General features: G+C 37.3%; 2 protein-coding genes across 2 annotated transcripts; both read right to left on the reverse strand.

Annotated features, from left to right (window-relative positions):
• Nucleotides 1-414: 414 nt before the first annotated feature.
• On the reverse strand, nucleotides 415-3,282 carry leg1.1 (liver-enriched gene 1, tandem duplicate 1). Its single transcript, XM_053336990.1, has 8 exons — nucleotides 2,930-3,282; nucleotides 1,945-2,031; nucleotides 1,798-1,871; nucleotides 1,534-1,638; nucleotides 1,190-1,308; nucleotides 952-1,093; nucleotides 746-842; nucleotides 415-622 (listed from the first exon to the last, which is right to left on the reverse strand). Exons 1-8 carry the CDS (start codon nucleotides 3,216-3,218, stop codon nucleotides 471-473), a joined length of 1,065 nt encoding a protein of 354 aa, XP_053192965.1. The 5' UTR covers nucleotides 3,219-3,282; the 3' UTR covers nucleotides 415-470.
• Nucleotides 3,283-8,210: 4,928 nt separating this feature from the next.
• On the reverse strand, nucleotides 8,211-15,832 carry stx7l (syntaxin 7-like). Its single transcript, XM_053336596.1, has 10 exons — nucleotides 15,785-15,832; nucleotides 13,848-13,941; nucleotides 13,664-13,733; nucleotides 13,226-13,316; nucleotides 12,945-13,082; nucleotides 11,412-11,464; nucleotides 11,217-11,307; nucleotides 11,008-11,080; nucleotides 9,798-9,880; nucleotides 8,211-9,460 (listed from the first exon to the last, which is right to left on the reverse strand). Exons 2-10 carry the CDS (start codon nucleotides 13,930-13,932, stop codon nucleotides 9,365-9,367), a joined length of 780 nt encoding a protein of 259 aa, XP_053192571.1. The 5' UTR covers nucleotides 13,933-13,941; nucleotides 15,785-15,832; the 3' UTR covers nucleotides 8,211-9,364.
• Between the last annotated feature and the right edge of the window lie 1,375 nt (nucleotides 15,833-17,207).

Here is a 17,207-nt window from a genome sequence, read left to right on the forward strand (position 1 = left end):
TTAGTTATATCATATCACCACCAGGAAGCGCTATTGGACTGAATTAGAGCTGAGAATGACACACAGTACACTGGAAGTTTTCATATGAATCAATAAATGGAGCAAAATTTGTTTATTGTTTTCAACAGTGTAGGTAGTAGACTGATTATCTTTAAAGTAATGATAAAATCACATATAATTTGTCAAATTAGCAAGCAGAGTCAACATGCAGACTGACCTTTGAACCCAGTCACATTGTAACATAATGTAGTAATAGTTGTAATGTGTAAATGCAATAAAAAAAAAATCTTCAAACAATGACAGGACTTACTTTCACTTCTTTAACTGTTCTTTAACTGTTTTGATGGAGAAGAAATGTCTAATACAAAAGTAATCCTTATTATTAAAAAGTGAAATGACATTGTTTTTAGCATGTGCCTTTAACTTTAGGATGAAAATATCATTATATGACTGGAGTTGCTGTTTCTTTCTTAACAGCTGGTAGTCATTCCACTGATGATGGACAGGAAAGTGCTTGTGGCGAAGCTGGGATTCAGCATCAGCTGCTCCAACATCTCTCTGCCTTTCTCTCTTGTTGTTGCTGAACACATGGCACTTCGCCACATACGCACCAATGACCCGCCTGGTGGATGAAACATATGATAATGATTATTCTTATAATTAAATAAAGCGTTTTATCACAGTATATCTTTGTGTGTATGTATGTGTGTGTGTGTGTGTGTGTGTGTGTGTGTGTCTTCCTTACCCAGCAGAGTGTTCATATTTTTCATCCAGGAGAAGACAGAAAGTGTGTGGTTCTCCTCCTGACTCAGATCAGCAATGTTAGGTGGATTGTCGCCCTCCTACATGCAAAATTAAGGCAGACAGGGGAAAAAATAGATAAATTCACAGGTTGTTAAGATGCAGTAGAGGGATAATAATGAAAGGATGGATGGAGTTGTAAGTATGTACCTTTAAAACACGACTTGGCAGAGGGATTGAGAACTTTGCTGATTTTTCCAAAGTGGAATGGAAGTTTGCAGCTGATACGTACTCCGCTGAGTTCAGCCAGCTGTTAAAGAAAGTCACCTCAGAAGAGGAATAGGAGCTCATCCTGAGGGAGAGGAGAGGATATCAAAATGTTTTAAAAAAATGCTTTAATACTGGTGCTAGATAGCTAGATAGATAGATAGATAGATTGATTGATTACTTGGCATTGCATGCTGCTGCGGCATAAATTGAAGCCATTTGAGCCGCCCAGTAGAGACCGAGGATAGTGTCCCTCTTCTCATTTTCAGGCAGAGTGGACTCAGCAGTAGTCTTCAGACCCTTTAAACACACACATAAAATATGAATAAACTCATACAACAACTTAGCTTAATGTATTAAAATCAGTACAGTACACCTTTAAAAATGTTGTTTTTATTGTCAGTGTTGAAAATGGTTAATACATGACATACTGTTCACTAGTGTTTTTGTGTCTGTGTGTGTGTGTGTGTGTGTGTGTGTGTGTGTGTGTGTGTGTGTGTGTGTGTGTGTGTGCATTTCATATACCGTAAAATAGGCATCCCACTTAGCCATGGCATCGGGGTAGCGAGTGGTACAGTCAGCATAGGTGGTACAATAGTCTTCTACACCTTCAGGGACCTGCATCTGGACCTAGTAGTATAACATTCATTATCACTGTTATACTCATCATCCACAGAAACATAATTATTTACAGTTGCATCCAAAAATATTCCATGAGTGCAGCTTTTACTCTTTTTTTCCCCTCCAACTATGACATTTTCAGTTTGAGATATCGAGCTGCACACATACCTGAACACCTTCTCCCAGTAAGCCCTGCTGTGCGGCAGACAGGAAGGGCAGTGCAGAGACAAAGTAGCTCACACCTGGAGGAGGACATATGCAGGGTTATTTTAGCTTTTAATGTTCAGTGTGTGCATGTGTGCCTGGTATACTTACAGCTCCACCAGCTCTGGGTAGAAACACACGTAGTATCTCCTGTTTGCAGGCCACAGGTTGTAGCACCGGTTGGGTCAGCAAGACGTCCTGCAGAAACAACACATCATACATAACATAATCAGTTTCCATATGGATTCTCAGGTAGATATAGTGTTATGTTTCCCTGAGTTTGGGGCTACAACAGGATGAGTATGTTTCAGTAAATCTTGGAAAGTAAGAATAAGTCATTTGTTAACTCTATAGGTCAAAGGTAATTGCTGAGTGTTTGATTTATGTATTTGTATTCTCTGGAACAACTTAAAAGAAACAAATCCTTATTCTTTCCTAAATGGTTCCAAAGAGATACAAATCATATCCTCAATATATTTGATGAATTTGGTATAATGTTGTCCTAGGAACCGTCTGAACACAGTTTTCTAATTCCTTTTAGAGAATTTGATACATTAACTTGTGCTATTCCAAATGGATTTATTGTATGGGTTATGGTGAGAATATTATTTGCTGACATTTGCCCAACTTTTAAAAGAAAGAATAAAACTGAGATAAGATAAATAAGATTTTCTTGAGTTCTCAAATTGAGAAGGGCATAGCTCTTACTTTGTAAGTGCTGTATTTCAAACAATTTCAGACAGTTCTTTTGTACAGTACCTTTTGTAAATATAACATTAAAATAATTACTCACCTATATTTTGATATTTAGATAAAGTCTCAATTTCTTTGAACATACTGTCTAGACTTTTAATCTTTAAGATATCATTTGTTTGTATGATAATCCAGGTGGTGGCGCTCTTGAATATTTGATTAATTTTGTTATTCTATGTATGTATATGTATGTATGTATATAGTTTTTAATTCACAAACAGAAATCTTCTTTTCTTCTAGAGCTGAACTATTTACATTTTGTTTATTAAACAGCAGAAAAAACAGTAATAAGCAACTGAAACATTATTGGACTTTTTTTAAAAGATCATAATTGTTATCTGACCTGAAGTAAGGAACCATCCAAGCTGGACTGTCAGCCCCCACATAGGGTTGAGTCCGGTGCCTGTCCCCATGGATTCCATGAATGGGTCTGTAGCAGTTATCATCAGGCGGTAAAGACTCATGCGATGAAGAAAGTTCCAGGGGTCAGGAGTCAAGATGCCATTCTGTGTCGGCAGGTCAGTCACTGTTTGAGACCACAGGATGGGCATGCCATTTTCTAGGACTACGGCAGATCTGCTGAGAGACACTGCACAGGCCAAGAAGAGGAAGAGGACCATCGGACGCAGCATGACTGAGGAGCTGGGACTTCAGAGAGGGATGAAGGCAACAGAATCTACTTTGGAATGAAAGTTGACAGATGGGTGAAAGGCTTATATACTCTGTTCACATTCAACATCCTCTGACCCACACAAGCAAACATAGATCTTAGCCCATGTGACACGTGGCTCAATTACATAAAGATAAGAAAGTCTGTACATAGAGCTCAATACTCATACTCAATGCAAATACTCAAAAACAGAAAGTTTCTCCCTCATATAAACACAATCACACAAACACATGAAAACAAAAGAAGAGAGAAGAAAGAGAGATACAGTGTGAAGTTGATCAAGTCTGACAACATAAAAGAGCAATCAGTGATCTTCAGTGATTCAATCATTGACATGGAGGGCTGTCACGTCTAACCCCATCAGCAAACAATTTAAGTTGAATGCTCTGCCAAGAACTTGTTAGGTTTAAATTTCAAAGTGATTATCAAAAAGGTACAAGCCTCTGATGATTTTCACAACAAGATGACATTATTGTCCAGTTTGGGCAAGAGATTGTGTAGATTTGAAGCCTCTCAGAGTTCAATAGCCAAAGATAACACAAAGTCCAGGCATCATTGTGAACCTGAAAATCACAGTCATGTGTGTTGCTTGTGTCTTTCATCATTACATGCTGCTAAACAGAAAGTTCAAAGAGGATTATACAACAGATTGATTGATTTGAGGCAATGCAAGCTGATATGTTTCAGTCCTCCTATGGTCTGTATGCTCTTCAGTTGCATACTGTTTGAAATGAATTCATTTCATCAGCCCTGGACTGAAAGCATGCAGCAGCTGTAATTCTTTTTTTTTAAGTATATTTTTTGGCGCTTTTTGCCTTTAATGTACAGGTTAGTAGAGAGAGAGGAATGACACGCAGGATAGGAGTGGGATTCAAACTGGGGTCGCCTGCAGTGAGGACTGTAGCCTCAACACATGGGGCGAGTGCTCTACCCACTGAGCTAAACGAGCTCTATAATTCTTTTGGTTTGCAAATGAACAGTAGATAGAAGTAGGTGAAAGACTGGAACACTAGCTGTTTGGTTAACCCCTCTTAACCTCTATTTGCTAACACTGTGTTCTATTTAACTTACACAGCAGAGTGTCCAGTACAATTATAGATCTGTTACCTAAATGAGAATTGTATACTGTCAGCAATCCCACACATCTCTGTGTGTCTGCTTTACTACAATACACAACTGTGTTTAAAACAGCTTGTGAACATTTTTTAATTATTTGGATTTGCATATTAGCATATGTTAATTGAAATGCTCAATTTTTGTCTTTTGTACATTTTATTTTTCAACTTGAAAGCTTCCAGTTCACAGGAGATATAGTAGGTCCTTTGTTTGGTCTTATGCATTGAATATGATATGATTATTCCTCTGTCCTACTGCTTTGCCTGTTTCCCATAGTAATGATGGTGACAGCTATTAAGGTATTAAAGTTTTTTTTGAGGTATTGTAGAGGATACCAATTACCAATTACCCCCAAAAAGTCTATTTTACAATGTGCATAGCGTAACACTGCAATCAAATATAAGCCTAGCTGTTTTCTCTGTTTCCCTGCAGAAGCTGGCAATTTCCACCCTACATTGCACATGTATTATATACCAGTGTTTTTCATATTCCTGCAGTGTCCTGATTGCATAATGGAGTGTGCTATTGATTGCTTCAGAGATGGACATCCACAAATTCTTCTTATATTGGGGGTTAAAGTAGGATTTAATTTTCCCTTAATAATGACTCTGTTTTGCTCAACTTATTCTGCAAGTAGCAAACTTTCCACCTCATGCCCGTTAGGTTTTCTTTTGCTTTCCATTATTGTGTGACGCATACTATGGCATGTGGTGCTTATAAAGTGTCGAAATTGGAGCAGATTGTGTAAATTGGATAATGAGAGACAGCTGTTCACAGTATTCGCTCAAAGTTCTCTCACCATAGTGCCATCCTGTGACTGGGAGTAGCCTATTTTACCTAAATAGGCATAGAAACCAGTGCTAAAATTGCCCAACAGCATTATATTTGTATTGTATGATGACTGTGTCCTAATAAAGATAACACAAATATGTAGTAGATCATAATGGGTATAGTCTATAATTGGTTTGATATCATGTCGTTTACAATCCCCATGAAATGACCTCACAGGACTTCTACTTCTTGTAAAACAGAATATCCTAACATCATCTTGTACTGGTGGGCGTAAATCAAAATTTCACCTTATTAAATCTTTGAACATTCTGTCTTTGAACACCTATCCCACAAAAAAACTACAAAACATTATTATACATTCACTTTACAGCTGTTCTCATGTTGTAAGAGGGTGCTGAGATTAATTCCTAAGACTTCTACTCATCGCTGATGCTTGATAATTACCACTTGGGTTATGAGGCCCTCTGGTGGCAGAGTGAGTCTATAAAGGCCTGCAACCTCCTCTAGGATAGGTAAGGCAGATGTTGCCACAAAACAGTTTAATTTTCATAACTTGACTTAAATTACTTTAAACTGTGCCCTTGACCTTAGGTCAGGGTATAACAGTTGTTATTATCTTTGCCAGTTCAAGAGGAATTTTTACAATCATATAGATAATGTGTCAACTGATATAAATAACTTTGTCATATTGATCTTGATGTGTATCGTGATCTTACCTGTGGATGCAACATGACTAAGAAGTCCTCCATAATAATAATTATTATTATTATTGTTATAATTATAACTTTATTTATATAGCACTTTTCAAAGCAGTTACAAAGTCCTTTACAATAAAAACAGAAAACTAAAAATGCAAAAGAGCCATAAAAACTAAGCAGATTATAGGAACCTGATCCCACAGAAATATACGAAAAGACTATGACCTTTTAGTTCATCAGCAACCGTAGCATTTCTTGTTTTGTTTTGTTTTTTGTTACAGGCAAAGGGGGCACTAAAATCATTAAGAATGGATGGAAAATAAAATAATATGGAAAAAGTTGAAATTCTGAAGTAAATGTGATCAATTTACTTGGAACATGTGCAAATTGTATATTTTCCTCATTCCTACAGAGTGTCTCTGTGGTTGTTTTGGTTTGGTTGACAGGTTATCGTCAGTGCAGCTTCAGAGTCAAGAAAGTCGGGGTCTGAAGATGAGGTGGTGACGCTCATGGCTGCTGTCCAGAGTCCTGATCCTGGAGCTGTCCAAGGTACTCAGAATTAACATACTGGTGGGTCAAAGTGGCGCTGAGGGGGGACTGATGGCCAACAGTTAAACCAAAATAATTCATCCCATTCAGCATCCTCAGTCCTCAATACTTTTCTCAAGGAGAAAATGCTCTCTTGGAAAATGTTTGATTTGTACTACTACACAGGTGTTGAAACAAAAGCAACAACTTCAGAGCTTGCCTGAGCACACATTAGTGCAGTACTGCCAAAAAAGGTGGGATACTATTCATAGTCTGAAATACAGAAATAAGTCTTAGATTGTTGTTAACTTTTGTTAGGCCTGAAGAGTCAGGACCATGCTGCCTTAAATGTACTGAGCTGTAGGATGTAGTATGATTCTCAATAATCTCTATTTGTTATTTCAGTAAGTGTGTTGTATTGGGGAGGAGATAGTGCAGTTCATTATAACTTGTGTTTAATAGGATTTTTGGGTTTGACAGTTTAATTAAAACCTGCTGCAGATTGTAACTCATTCAGACAAGTATTGTATCACTAAAGACGTGACATCAAAATGAAAAGACAGAATAACACAGCTGTCTCTACATTGACTCTTGCACACGGGAATAAAAACAGTAGGTTTTTATTGTGTAATGCTTTGTTTGCTCAAAAAAAATAATCTAAAATAAGTAAATTTTGAGTTTATTTGGTCCTAAAATACCAGAATCAGCCTATCCTCACATACACATATGCAATTATAGGTTGGTAAATCCCCACAAGACAGTGCCCTAAAACTGTAGCTACAAAATGGCTTTGTTGATAAATATATTTAAATTTGAACATATATTGTATATGTGTGTGTACCATAGAATATATGGAAGTGCTCAAAAAACATACAGCCAAATCACAGTTAGAAGACATGTTCAGATAATTTACTTAAGTAAAAATTACCAATACCATAATTGAAAAATACTCTATACAAATAGAAGTGCACTTAAATATGAAAAGGTAAAAGCATTCTGTACGCAGAGTGATGTCCTCCAGTGCTAAATCACCATATATACATTGCATCACAATAGGATTATTATTTAGTTGAGGCCGTGCTAATTTTAAGCATTGGTTTACTGTTTGTTATTTTGATCTGTACTTTACTTTACTTTTTATAAGCAGAGCACACATTGTGAAGTCATTCTAACTTGTAACTATAGCTGTTAAATAAATGTAGTTGTCTAATAATAAATTGTTTTTTTATAGCAATATACAATGTACTGCTGAAAAACAAAGCAGCATATGATGGAAATATTCATGTAAAGTGCAAGTACAGCATTTAACCTACTGTTAACACATAAGTCCTTTTGATCCATGACTGTGACTAAAGCCATTAGACCCATAACCTGGATCTAAATCCTACCAGTATTTTACAGTCTGCTTCAAACATGGTAAACACTGTTACTATAATCTGCACAAAATATCCATCTAGTGTTCATCTGGTAACTACCTATATTACCCAAGATTCAGGGTGTTTCCAATCATAGAACAGTTCTTCAGACTCCCCTCATACAGAGACTAGTGATTTTATAGTTGGACTGCCATGGTAATAAAACTCTCTGAAGACACATTTAAACTTTGTTTATTGGGAGTGACTTTCACCTAATTAAATAAGCACCAAATGATATGTAAATCGACTGGTCCACTGCCTGTTTTTCATTTATTTAACTTTGAATGTAAAACTACTGAATGAACAATCAGTTTCAGCATTATTGGTTATAGGTTCTACTAGTTTAAAAAAATCTTGATGCATATTGAATACTGCAGTCAAAAAGCACTCTCACTTCAGCCGAAGTATATTCAGGTAATTTATTCAGCACATGACAGGCAGCTAAAACTTTTTTATTAAAAATATACATATGATCATAGTTTTACATTTGGATAGAATAGTAGAGGCAAACAATTTAGTGTTTGCTTGAACTGTACTTTGGATGATTCAGAGTTTTGGTTTCTTCATATCAGGAATATAAAAAAGTAGTTTGTCAGCCACAGAAAAAAGTGAAAACTGACTGTGCAACTTTCCATGAATGAAATATACACCAATAGTACACCCACATGATGTTTTCACTTGCTTTAGCTAATTAGATCTCTTCTCAGGACCATGACTGACTGATGTAGCTCCCACCACCATCAACCTTTAACGAGGTCTAATCAGTCAGAAAATGGATACAGCAGTGCACCAGCACAGCAAAGCAGGTTAAACCAAACCATGAAATAAAACTACATCTTCACCTGACCTGCCATATTTACATGTTATACTTACATTATTTGTGCGTAGTCATCTCTAATGTGATATTTAATTTAATAAAAACTGTTAATATAGATGAAAACTTCTAACTTCCAGTCTTCTGAGCTACGTAGTTAAGAACAATTTGTGCAGTCACTAGCTCACCAGCTATTTAACAAAAAATCTTCTCATAATTACCTGGAATGATTGGCTTATAGTGTAATATACTCTTGTAATCACATGGACCTGTCTTCAATTATGATTGTTGTACAACATTATAAATTTGAATAGAAATTAACTAATTATTTTAATTCATTATAACTTAAAGTACATCAGATAAGTGATTTAAAAAATCATGTAGAGTACTGCATTACGCTAACTCACCCATGGCTGCCAATGAACAATGCTCCACCTGTGATTACTCTTCCCTCTGACAATCAGATGAGGACTAAAACCTTTCATATCTACGTAAATCATGCCTAAATCAGACACAAATCATTCAAATCAAAACCGATTATCAAAATCAAGCCACCAAAGCTAGTTTTGTTTCACAGTGAAGAGTGCAGTCCTGTCACTGAGGATGGACGACACTATTTTAAAAATATAATCAAATCAAATAAAAGACAGACAGTTCCAATGAGGCGTAGGCGAGGAAGGATGTTGTTTCCATCTGTCGTCCAGGCTGATGACTCAACAGGACAGGGGGATGAGAGGAATAGTCTTCACTTTTTGACAGCGCCCCAGATGATGAGTCCTATCACAACAGCAACTACGGCCAACACTATCATCAGGATGCATATCTTCTTTCGGGAACTCCGCTTAAGGGGGAAAAAAGCACAAAGTGGTTGTTCAAGTCATAAATATGTATAAAATATAATCAGTACACAGTTACAATTTGTGACCAATCTTTTCTTTTATCTTTTTTCTCAATGCCTCTGTTTTCAACTCTTATTTACTCAAGCAAACTGACTAAAAAGTGAGTGAAAGAGGTCGAAGGGTCGTATCTTTGCACATACTGCTCCCTCAGAGATGCCTCCAGCAACCAATCTGGTTTAGACTTCTCAACCAGTTTACCAGTTGACACACTCCCTCCCCTCCCGTCCCCCTCTTGCTGTTCCTATCTGTCTGTCTTTCCTTTGACCTGTTGTGTTTTACCTGGTAGTCTGCAGCACGAGCCAGCTGCTGTGTGCCCCTCTGGACATTCATATCTGCACTCTCCACATTGGCCTCTATACTGTCTGCAGAGCACATAAGAAAACACACACACACATAGTTTTATAAGCAATAGGTGGTCAGAAGGGTCACATCTACACAATCCTCTTTTCTCACATAATAGATAAGGAGATAGACCAGAATTGGTTGGATAAAATAATATTCTTCATATATGCATTTCATATATTTATTTAGTCTGTAAACTTTTTTTCTATCAAAGGATAGAATCAATTGGAAAGTCCTTTTTGGGCAAATTTGAAATTTTGGGCTATATAAACAAAATGGATTGACTTGACTGCAGTAAATAATGTAGCTCACAAAGAACATGAACTGTATTTATGACAGAAATAAACAAGAGGCAACTGACTAACAGACAATATCACCAGAAAAAGCACTCAAATAGTCTTTTACCTAATAAATGCATAAATATGAATTATCTCCACTAAAACAACCACAATTATTTTCTCAGTTTATCCTTCTACCTCTTTCAACAAATAAAAGTGTTTTGTCTGATATGCGATTGGAGTATGCCCTTATTATCCTGCCCTTATTTTTGGTTTCAACAGAAAAATATATAAAACTAAGGAGGCAAGGTGCCTTAAAATGCTGTTTTATTGTGACTTTGAGGCATTAAGGAATTAATATACTGCAGCTTTTCCATAAGCCATTTTATAAAGATCTGAAATGTCTGAATATAAATAAATACTGCTATTGTCTCGGCGGGTTCTGGCTTAAAAGTAAATGGTAAATGGACTGTACTTATATAGCGCCTTTCTAGTCTGTGTGACCACTCAAAGCGCTTTACATGACATGTCATATTACCCTTTCACACACATTCATACACTGATGGCAGGGGCTACCACGCAGGGTACCAACCTGCCATCAGGGGGATCTAACCATTTATACACATCCACACGCTGTTGGCACAGCAACGGGAGCAATTTTGGGGTTAAGTGTCTTGCCCAAGGACACATCGACATGTGGACTGAAGGAGCCGGGAATCGAACCACCAATCTTCCAATTGGAGGACGACCGCTCTACCTCCTGCCCACAGCCGCCCAAAAAGGTGGCATATACTGAGATAAAAGTAAGTGGATATCTCAGTTGTAAGTGTTAATAAAGGAACATCTGCATGTTAGTGACAGGAGCTCACCTATCATGTCTCCCTGTTCATGGACCATCATCCCCAGATCCTTGAAGATGTCATTGATATCTGTGATGTCAGACTGAATTCATGGACATAAAGAAAAGTGGTTAATGTATGCGTCTGACCTCACAGTGAACATCAAAACACACAGATGATGGGACACATTATACATTAGTGGCCATGCTGGTGTACACATTAGATTATTTTTGTTGTACCTCCAACTGCCTGATGGATGACTCTCTCTCCTGGATCAGCCTCAGGTCTTCCTCAGTGATGGCCTCAGCCTGAACCTGCAGCTGAGAGTCACTGCAGGAGCAAATGTAATAATAATAATGATGGTAATATTATAAGAGAGTATAGATTATAATAATACAAGAAAGTATAATAATAAACAGAAATATAAGACCAACCTTGGTGAAGGGGAAGTATTTCCAAAACCAAAACCATCATCAGGCTGGCCTCCCTGTTAAGGTAAATTCAGAGATTTATGAATAAAGGTACAGTGATAATTTAGTCGGTACAGGATGCTATAGTACCTACAGTGCCCTTCACCCTAATATCGCATTAAATGTACTTTGAGTCAGTAGCTTCAGAAAAGTTAAATTCCCAAAAACATTTACAAACTATTCAAAGCAGTACAGAACTGTTCCTGCTTATCAGTGTGAACACAGCAGACACAGGTACTTTTCTTTGCAGTGAGATAAGCATTGAGGGAACAAAGTTGCCAAGTAAGCAGGCTCTCTCAAGGGAGTCAGTATCTAAGTGCCTGGCACGATAGGAACAACAGCTTATACAACTCTCAGTTCAAATACATTTGTTATTTTGTTCCAGTTTTATTCCAGACTACCGGCATCGACTTTTATTACAAATGTTAAAAAACAACAACAAATAAAGGCTCAACAGTACCACTCTTGAAATATATTTTTCAATTATTTATTTCTACATCACAAATATACTATAGAGGAATAGTGTTTTTAAAATTAAAAAGGTGCACTTTAGAGTTTTTTTTTCATATTTTGCTGCCAGAATTCATCATGGATAAAATTGTGATATTTCCACAAAGATTACACAGTATGTGCTGCATAATGTAGATACATGAGGAGGCAGATATCTGGGGAATTATGTAAAACCAATTCTCAAGTTGGCAGTTTCCGAGAGCCCGATATGCTTCATAAAGGACATAGAATACAAATATAGATGTATAGATAACACTACATTTCCCTTAATCTACTAGACGTTAAATTATTACGAATAATAACTATGAATTGAGAATAATAAGGAAAGAGATGTAGCCTACAAGACATTTATGTATTGCAATTACTTTGTGCTATTATTAAGCTCTTTTATAGAATCAGCTGACTGCAGTGGGAGATGTTGCTAAATACTAATAATAGTTATAATTATTATTATTATTATTATGATAGAAAATAATCTTGTCTCACACATATTCACAAAAATACACATTTTTTGTAGTTAACTTGTGTTATTTTATATCATGTGACCCTCTAACTGTAGGTGGAGCTGTAATGTTTTCTGTCTGGTACATGTAATCTGCTTTTTGTTCACACGGATGTCTGCTTCATGTTTGAAACATTGTATCATTAAATGTTGGGGGGATTTTACAACACTACAATAACTTTGTAGACAACCTCTTCTTGTCCTTTGTTTGCTGCCTTTTTCATGGGCATGCATCCAGCTGGGGTTGTATTCCCATATTATCAACTTTCTTTGCAAGGACTCTTCTATTCAAATGTATTTCTGTCCCCACTGATCTTTTTTTATTACTGAAGTGCGTAAAAACTACTAAATTTATTAAATTCACATTTTGTTCACCAGTTTTCTTGCATGAGTGTTGTGGTGTGTGTTTGTATGATAAAGCTACAGAGACTTAAGGCTCTGCTCCACCTTGCTATTCTTATGACATGTTACAGCAGGTTACTAACCGACACCCTGGAGCTGGCTCTGACTCTAGCCACAAACTCTCTCTCTTTGTTAGCTGCCTGGCGTTGGATTATCTGGAAGTTGTTCAGGGCGGCGGAGAAGTCGTTTAACAGGCGCTCCTTTTGTATCTTTCTTTGACGCTAAAAGACACATAGAACACAAATATTATATTATTATATTAGACACCACCAAAGTTAAGCTGGAGCTAACTGTTTGCCCCTTTTTATTCAGTCTGGTGACTTTGAACAACAGTGTAAGACGAAGTTACTAAGGAGTTCAATACCTGATCTGTGCTAACAGGAAGCGCACTAAATGCCTTGATAAGTCGGTCAGTCTCTTTCGCCAGCTGGTTGCCTTGCTGCTGTTTCTGTTGCCTGGTAACCAAAGACAAAAGATGTCAAACAGGATGAATCTTTTTAATTCAGTTTAAGTACAAAACGACTGAATAGGCTTTGTGATAGACAGATCACTGAGAGGAGAGGTAGTAAAGAGGATACTTGCAATAAAAATAATGAGCAGTTAACTCTGAAAAAACTTTGTGTCAGGTGATATCAGGTTTAAAAAGCTGTATCAGTATTGATGTACTGATTTTAAAATTTTCCCACTTCATGCACATCATGGTTGAAAAGTAAACTTGTTTTGCACAAGCATCTGATGACAAAAGATGCTCATCACAATAGACTAATTATGTAAGCACATATCATAAATCCCTTTAACTCACAGCGAATGTCGTAGCTGGCTGGTGTCCTGCTCCGTTCCCAGTAGAGAGACAGCCCTCTGCAGCTCAGTGGCTGAAGAGGAAAAGAGTGAAGATGATAATGTTTATTTACTCAATTCACATACTGGATGCAGTAAGCTGTGGCTGTGTGTGTGTGTGTGTGTGTGTGTGTGTTTGTGCGCATTACTCAGAAGTGTCAGCCTCTGGATGTTGGAGCTGATGTTGTTAACCAGAACGCTGGGCTCCTCTGGAATCCCAGCCTGGTAGGCCATGATGGAGAGCTGTGAGGACACACACCAACAACACCGTCTGTCAGTTAATTCATTGACAAGTCAAACAAATATGTCATTACCCTAGTTACTGATGTTATTTTAGCATGTTGCTGGTTTGGGAATATACCTTGTTTTGTTTTGGATCATTTCTTTTATATAACCTGATTTTAAGTAGGGTTACTCAGCCTACTTTCAAATCTTCAAATGTGTAAAATGCCAAATGATATCCACTGTGATCATTTCTTTTCCCTTATAACCTTGTGCTTGGACTAGTTGCACCATAACACTAGTCTGTTAGTCACAAGTTTTAATCCCACCATGGATATGTCTTAGAGCATCACTTCACAGCCTAAAGTATGTGGACACCTGTACATTCCCACAAGTCATTTTTGAGAATTGTATTCCACAATTATGTGAATTAATATATCTCTAAAACATGTTACGCTCTTCTGTTAAGGCTTTCCAACATTATTTTAAAGCCATGGCTACAAGGATTTACTCCCACTCAGGCACAAAAGCATTAGTGAGGTGCACTGTTGTGTCAGAACAGGAAAGGGCCCTCCTAAAATTGTTGCCACACAATCAGTGGCACTTATTGTCTGTATCACTGTATACTTTGGCATTACATTTCTCAACTGAAAATCCACTCAGACATGTTTTAAGACATATCAAAAATGCTCTGCTTGGAAATAATAATTTGTGTTTTTTCAACAAAAAAGTTCTAGAATCTACAAATATGCAAATGTTTTCTGTATCAAAACCTGAACTGCTGGATACCAGATGTCGCCAACTTTACTGAAAAGTCCCTTGTCAGTGTATATGCACTGGGGACTTCAAGTTTGTTACGTCACACAAGTGTAAAATACATAATAACTCTAAACTGGTTGTGCTGCCACTAAGTACACACCTTAATTTTCATTAAGCACAGACAACTCTTCAACATTTGGTTTTGAAAACCATCAACTAGGGTCAAATTCTGCATTTACATCATTCTACACAATGAAGCTCAAACATCAGACTCAAGACAACACCTGTTTGAGTGGGGATACACTGAAAAAACAGTCCAAGACCAGATTACACAGGTGTGTCCTGTCCTAGTAGTTTTGGCCATCTATAGAAAGCCACATATGTCAACCAGACTCCAGATAGTAGGACATGTACATAGCCATTCAGTTTCAGTGTATTTAACATGTAATTCTCTATCCTCCATTCTCTAATCAAGCATTTGCTCTCATTTGTAAGTAGTTAGTATAAGACAGGACAGCCTACTATAAACCTGTCATGCACACTTCCTGTGACTTCCTGTGTTGTTGACTCAAGAGGACTGAAACCATGGCCAGTATGCAAATAACCATCTGGAAAGTGGAACTGAGGCAGTATCATGACCCCTGCCACTACTAATAGCGGTACATTTTATGATTTTAATTAAAAACTAAATTAGACATTTATAACCGTGCTTCTTGTATTAACACTGTTTGATCGTGTGTGTGTGTGGAGGGAGGCCCACTGTACGTGCTTTTTCCCAAATGCGGAAATCACAGGAGCTTTCCAGGAACAACAATAACGCACAAATGCTCACTATTCATGTAACATCCACTCATGTTTACCAGGGTTAAATCTTATTTATGTAAGCTTTATTAATCAAACATGCAGCGCTCTGCAGAAGTCAGTAAGTTACAAAGTCGCAGCACAACTTGAAGGTTCTCCTTTCTCGTTTTCCCGAAGAACAAATCAATTCATTCGTCCCTAAAATGTGACACCTTAGTAAAATCGTTCTCTTTAGTCTAATGTGTTAGTATTGTTAATTCTTCCTAAATGTTGCAGCTCAGTTTAGTAAAAGTTTGTACTTTACCTTTTCTTGAGACTCGCAGCGTCGGTTTGTTTCCTGACTTTTTGACACTCCCCCGTCACATGATGTGTGTAGTGCCGAGGGCTTGATCATTAGAAATCATGAGACGAGGAAAAGATCAGAAGAAGCAAAAAGTAACTAAGAAAACAAAGATTAAGACAGGAAGTGTAGTTATGTCTTTACAATTAGTCAAAAATAAACACGTTCAGTATTATATTCTGTAGGTTATCGTTATATTAATTGGATAGGGTTCATTTTGTGGTTTTATTGTAGGCTACTATGATTATAATCTGTGCATTTCTGCCAGCGGTGGGGGAAAAAACTCCATTACAAGTAAAAGTTCTGCATAATATATCATAGGCTACTTAAGCAAAAGTTCATAGGCTTCATCCAGGCTTTCCTCTCCAGTACAATCAGCTCCAATAAAATGATAAGCTTGGTGGAGTCTGACCAGAGTATCACATCAGGATATAAGATAGTGGTGGTAAAGTGCTGGCTGAAGCTAAACTGCATCCCCAGGTCATCTGCCAGTCTTTTGCCAAAGCCAGGGTTCCTGCAGATTTCCTAGTGACAGGCGACGATTGTTAACCCTAAAGCTAACCCCCTGGAAAAGTATCCAAAATCCATGCAGCACCTATTCCTTGCTGCTGTGCTGTAGAAGTGCACTGCTGCTGCTACTGTATGTATACTGTATGTACAATGATGCTTCATTGTAGGAAAATCATCAGAAAACTTGAATTAAAATATGAGTTTTAGTATTTAATGTTACAAAACAGTTTGTCTTCCTCCACCGAAGAGAGGTGTCTGAATGAAACAGTGGAAATATAAGTTTCAGCAGCAAAGGTATAATGTGTAATGTATCATCCAATCTATGGTTAGTATAATTACACTGGATCTAGTAAGCTCTGTATGCCCACAGTTGGCTGATGAGTAAAATTGAATAAAACACTTAAAGTAGTTTGTCAGCAGCCTGTAGGTTAAACAAATCACCAACATGGAAAAATATTAAAATTATTAGTATTGTTCTTCCTACTGTCAGTAAGAGCTGTTGCCTGAATGTCCAACCCTTAACTAAGACATTTAATTCAACTGCTTCAGTACAGCTGCTCAGTGTCTACCGGTAGAGGACAGCAAATACCTGGTAGGGGTGATGCTGGATAACTTTCCATGGGAACATATGGTTTAAATTAGATTTTCATGTAGTCATGTTTTACGCTCTGTCAGCATTTGGACAAATACAGGCAAAAGCATGTAGCAAAGGATAATGACTCTTAGCATGATGTTGGCAGGTACTATCATACATTAAGCACAATCATTAATTGTATCTGTCTGTGTTGCAAGAGCTTCTCCCTTTTTCTTGAGAACAGCATTAGATCAGCATTTCCTGTACAAGAATATAGCCCAAGTCCTCACAACTGAACCATAT

Source organism: Scomber japonicus, chromosome 17, assembly GCF_027409825.1.
Source record: "Scomber japonicus isolate fScoJap1 chromosome 17, fScoJap1.pri, whole genome shotgun sequence".
Taxonomy (NCBI): Eukaryota; Metazoa; Chordata; class Actinopteri; order Scombriformes; family Scombridae; genus Scomber; species Scomber japonicus.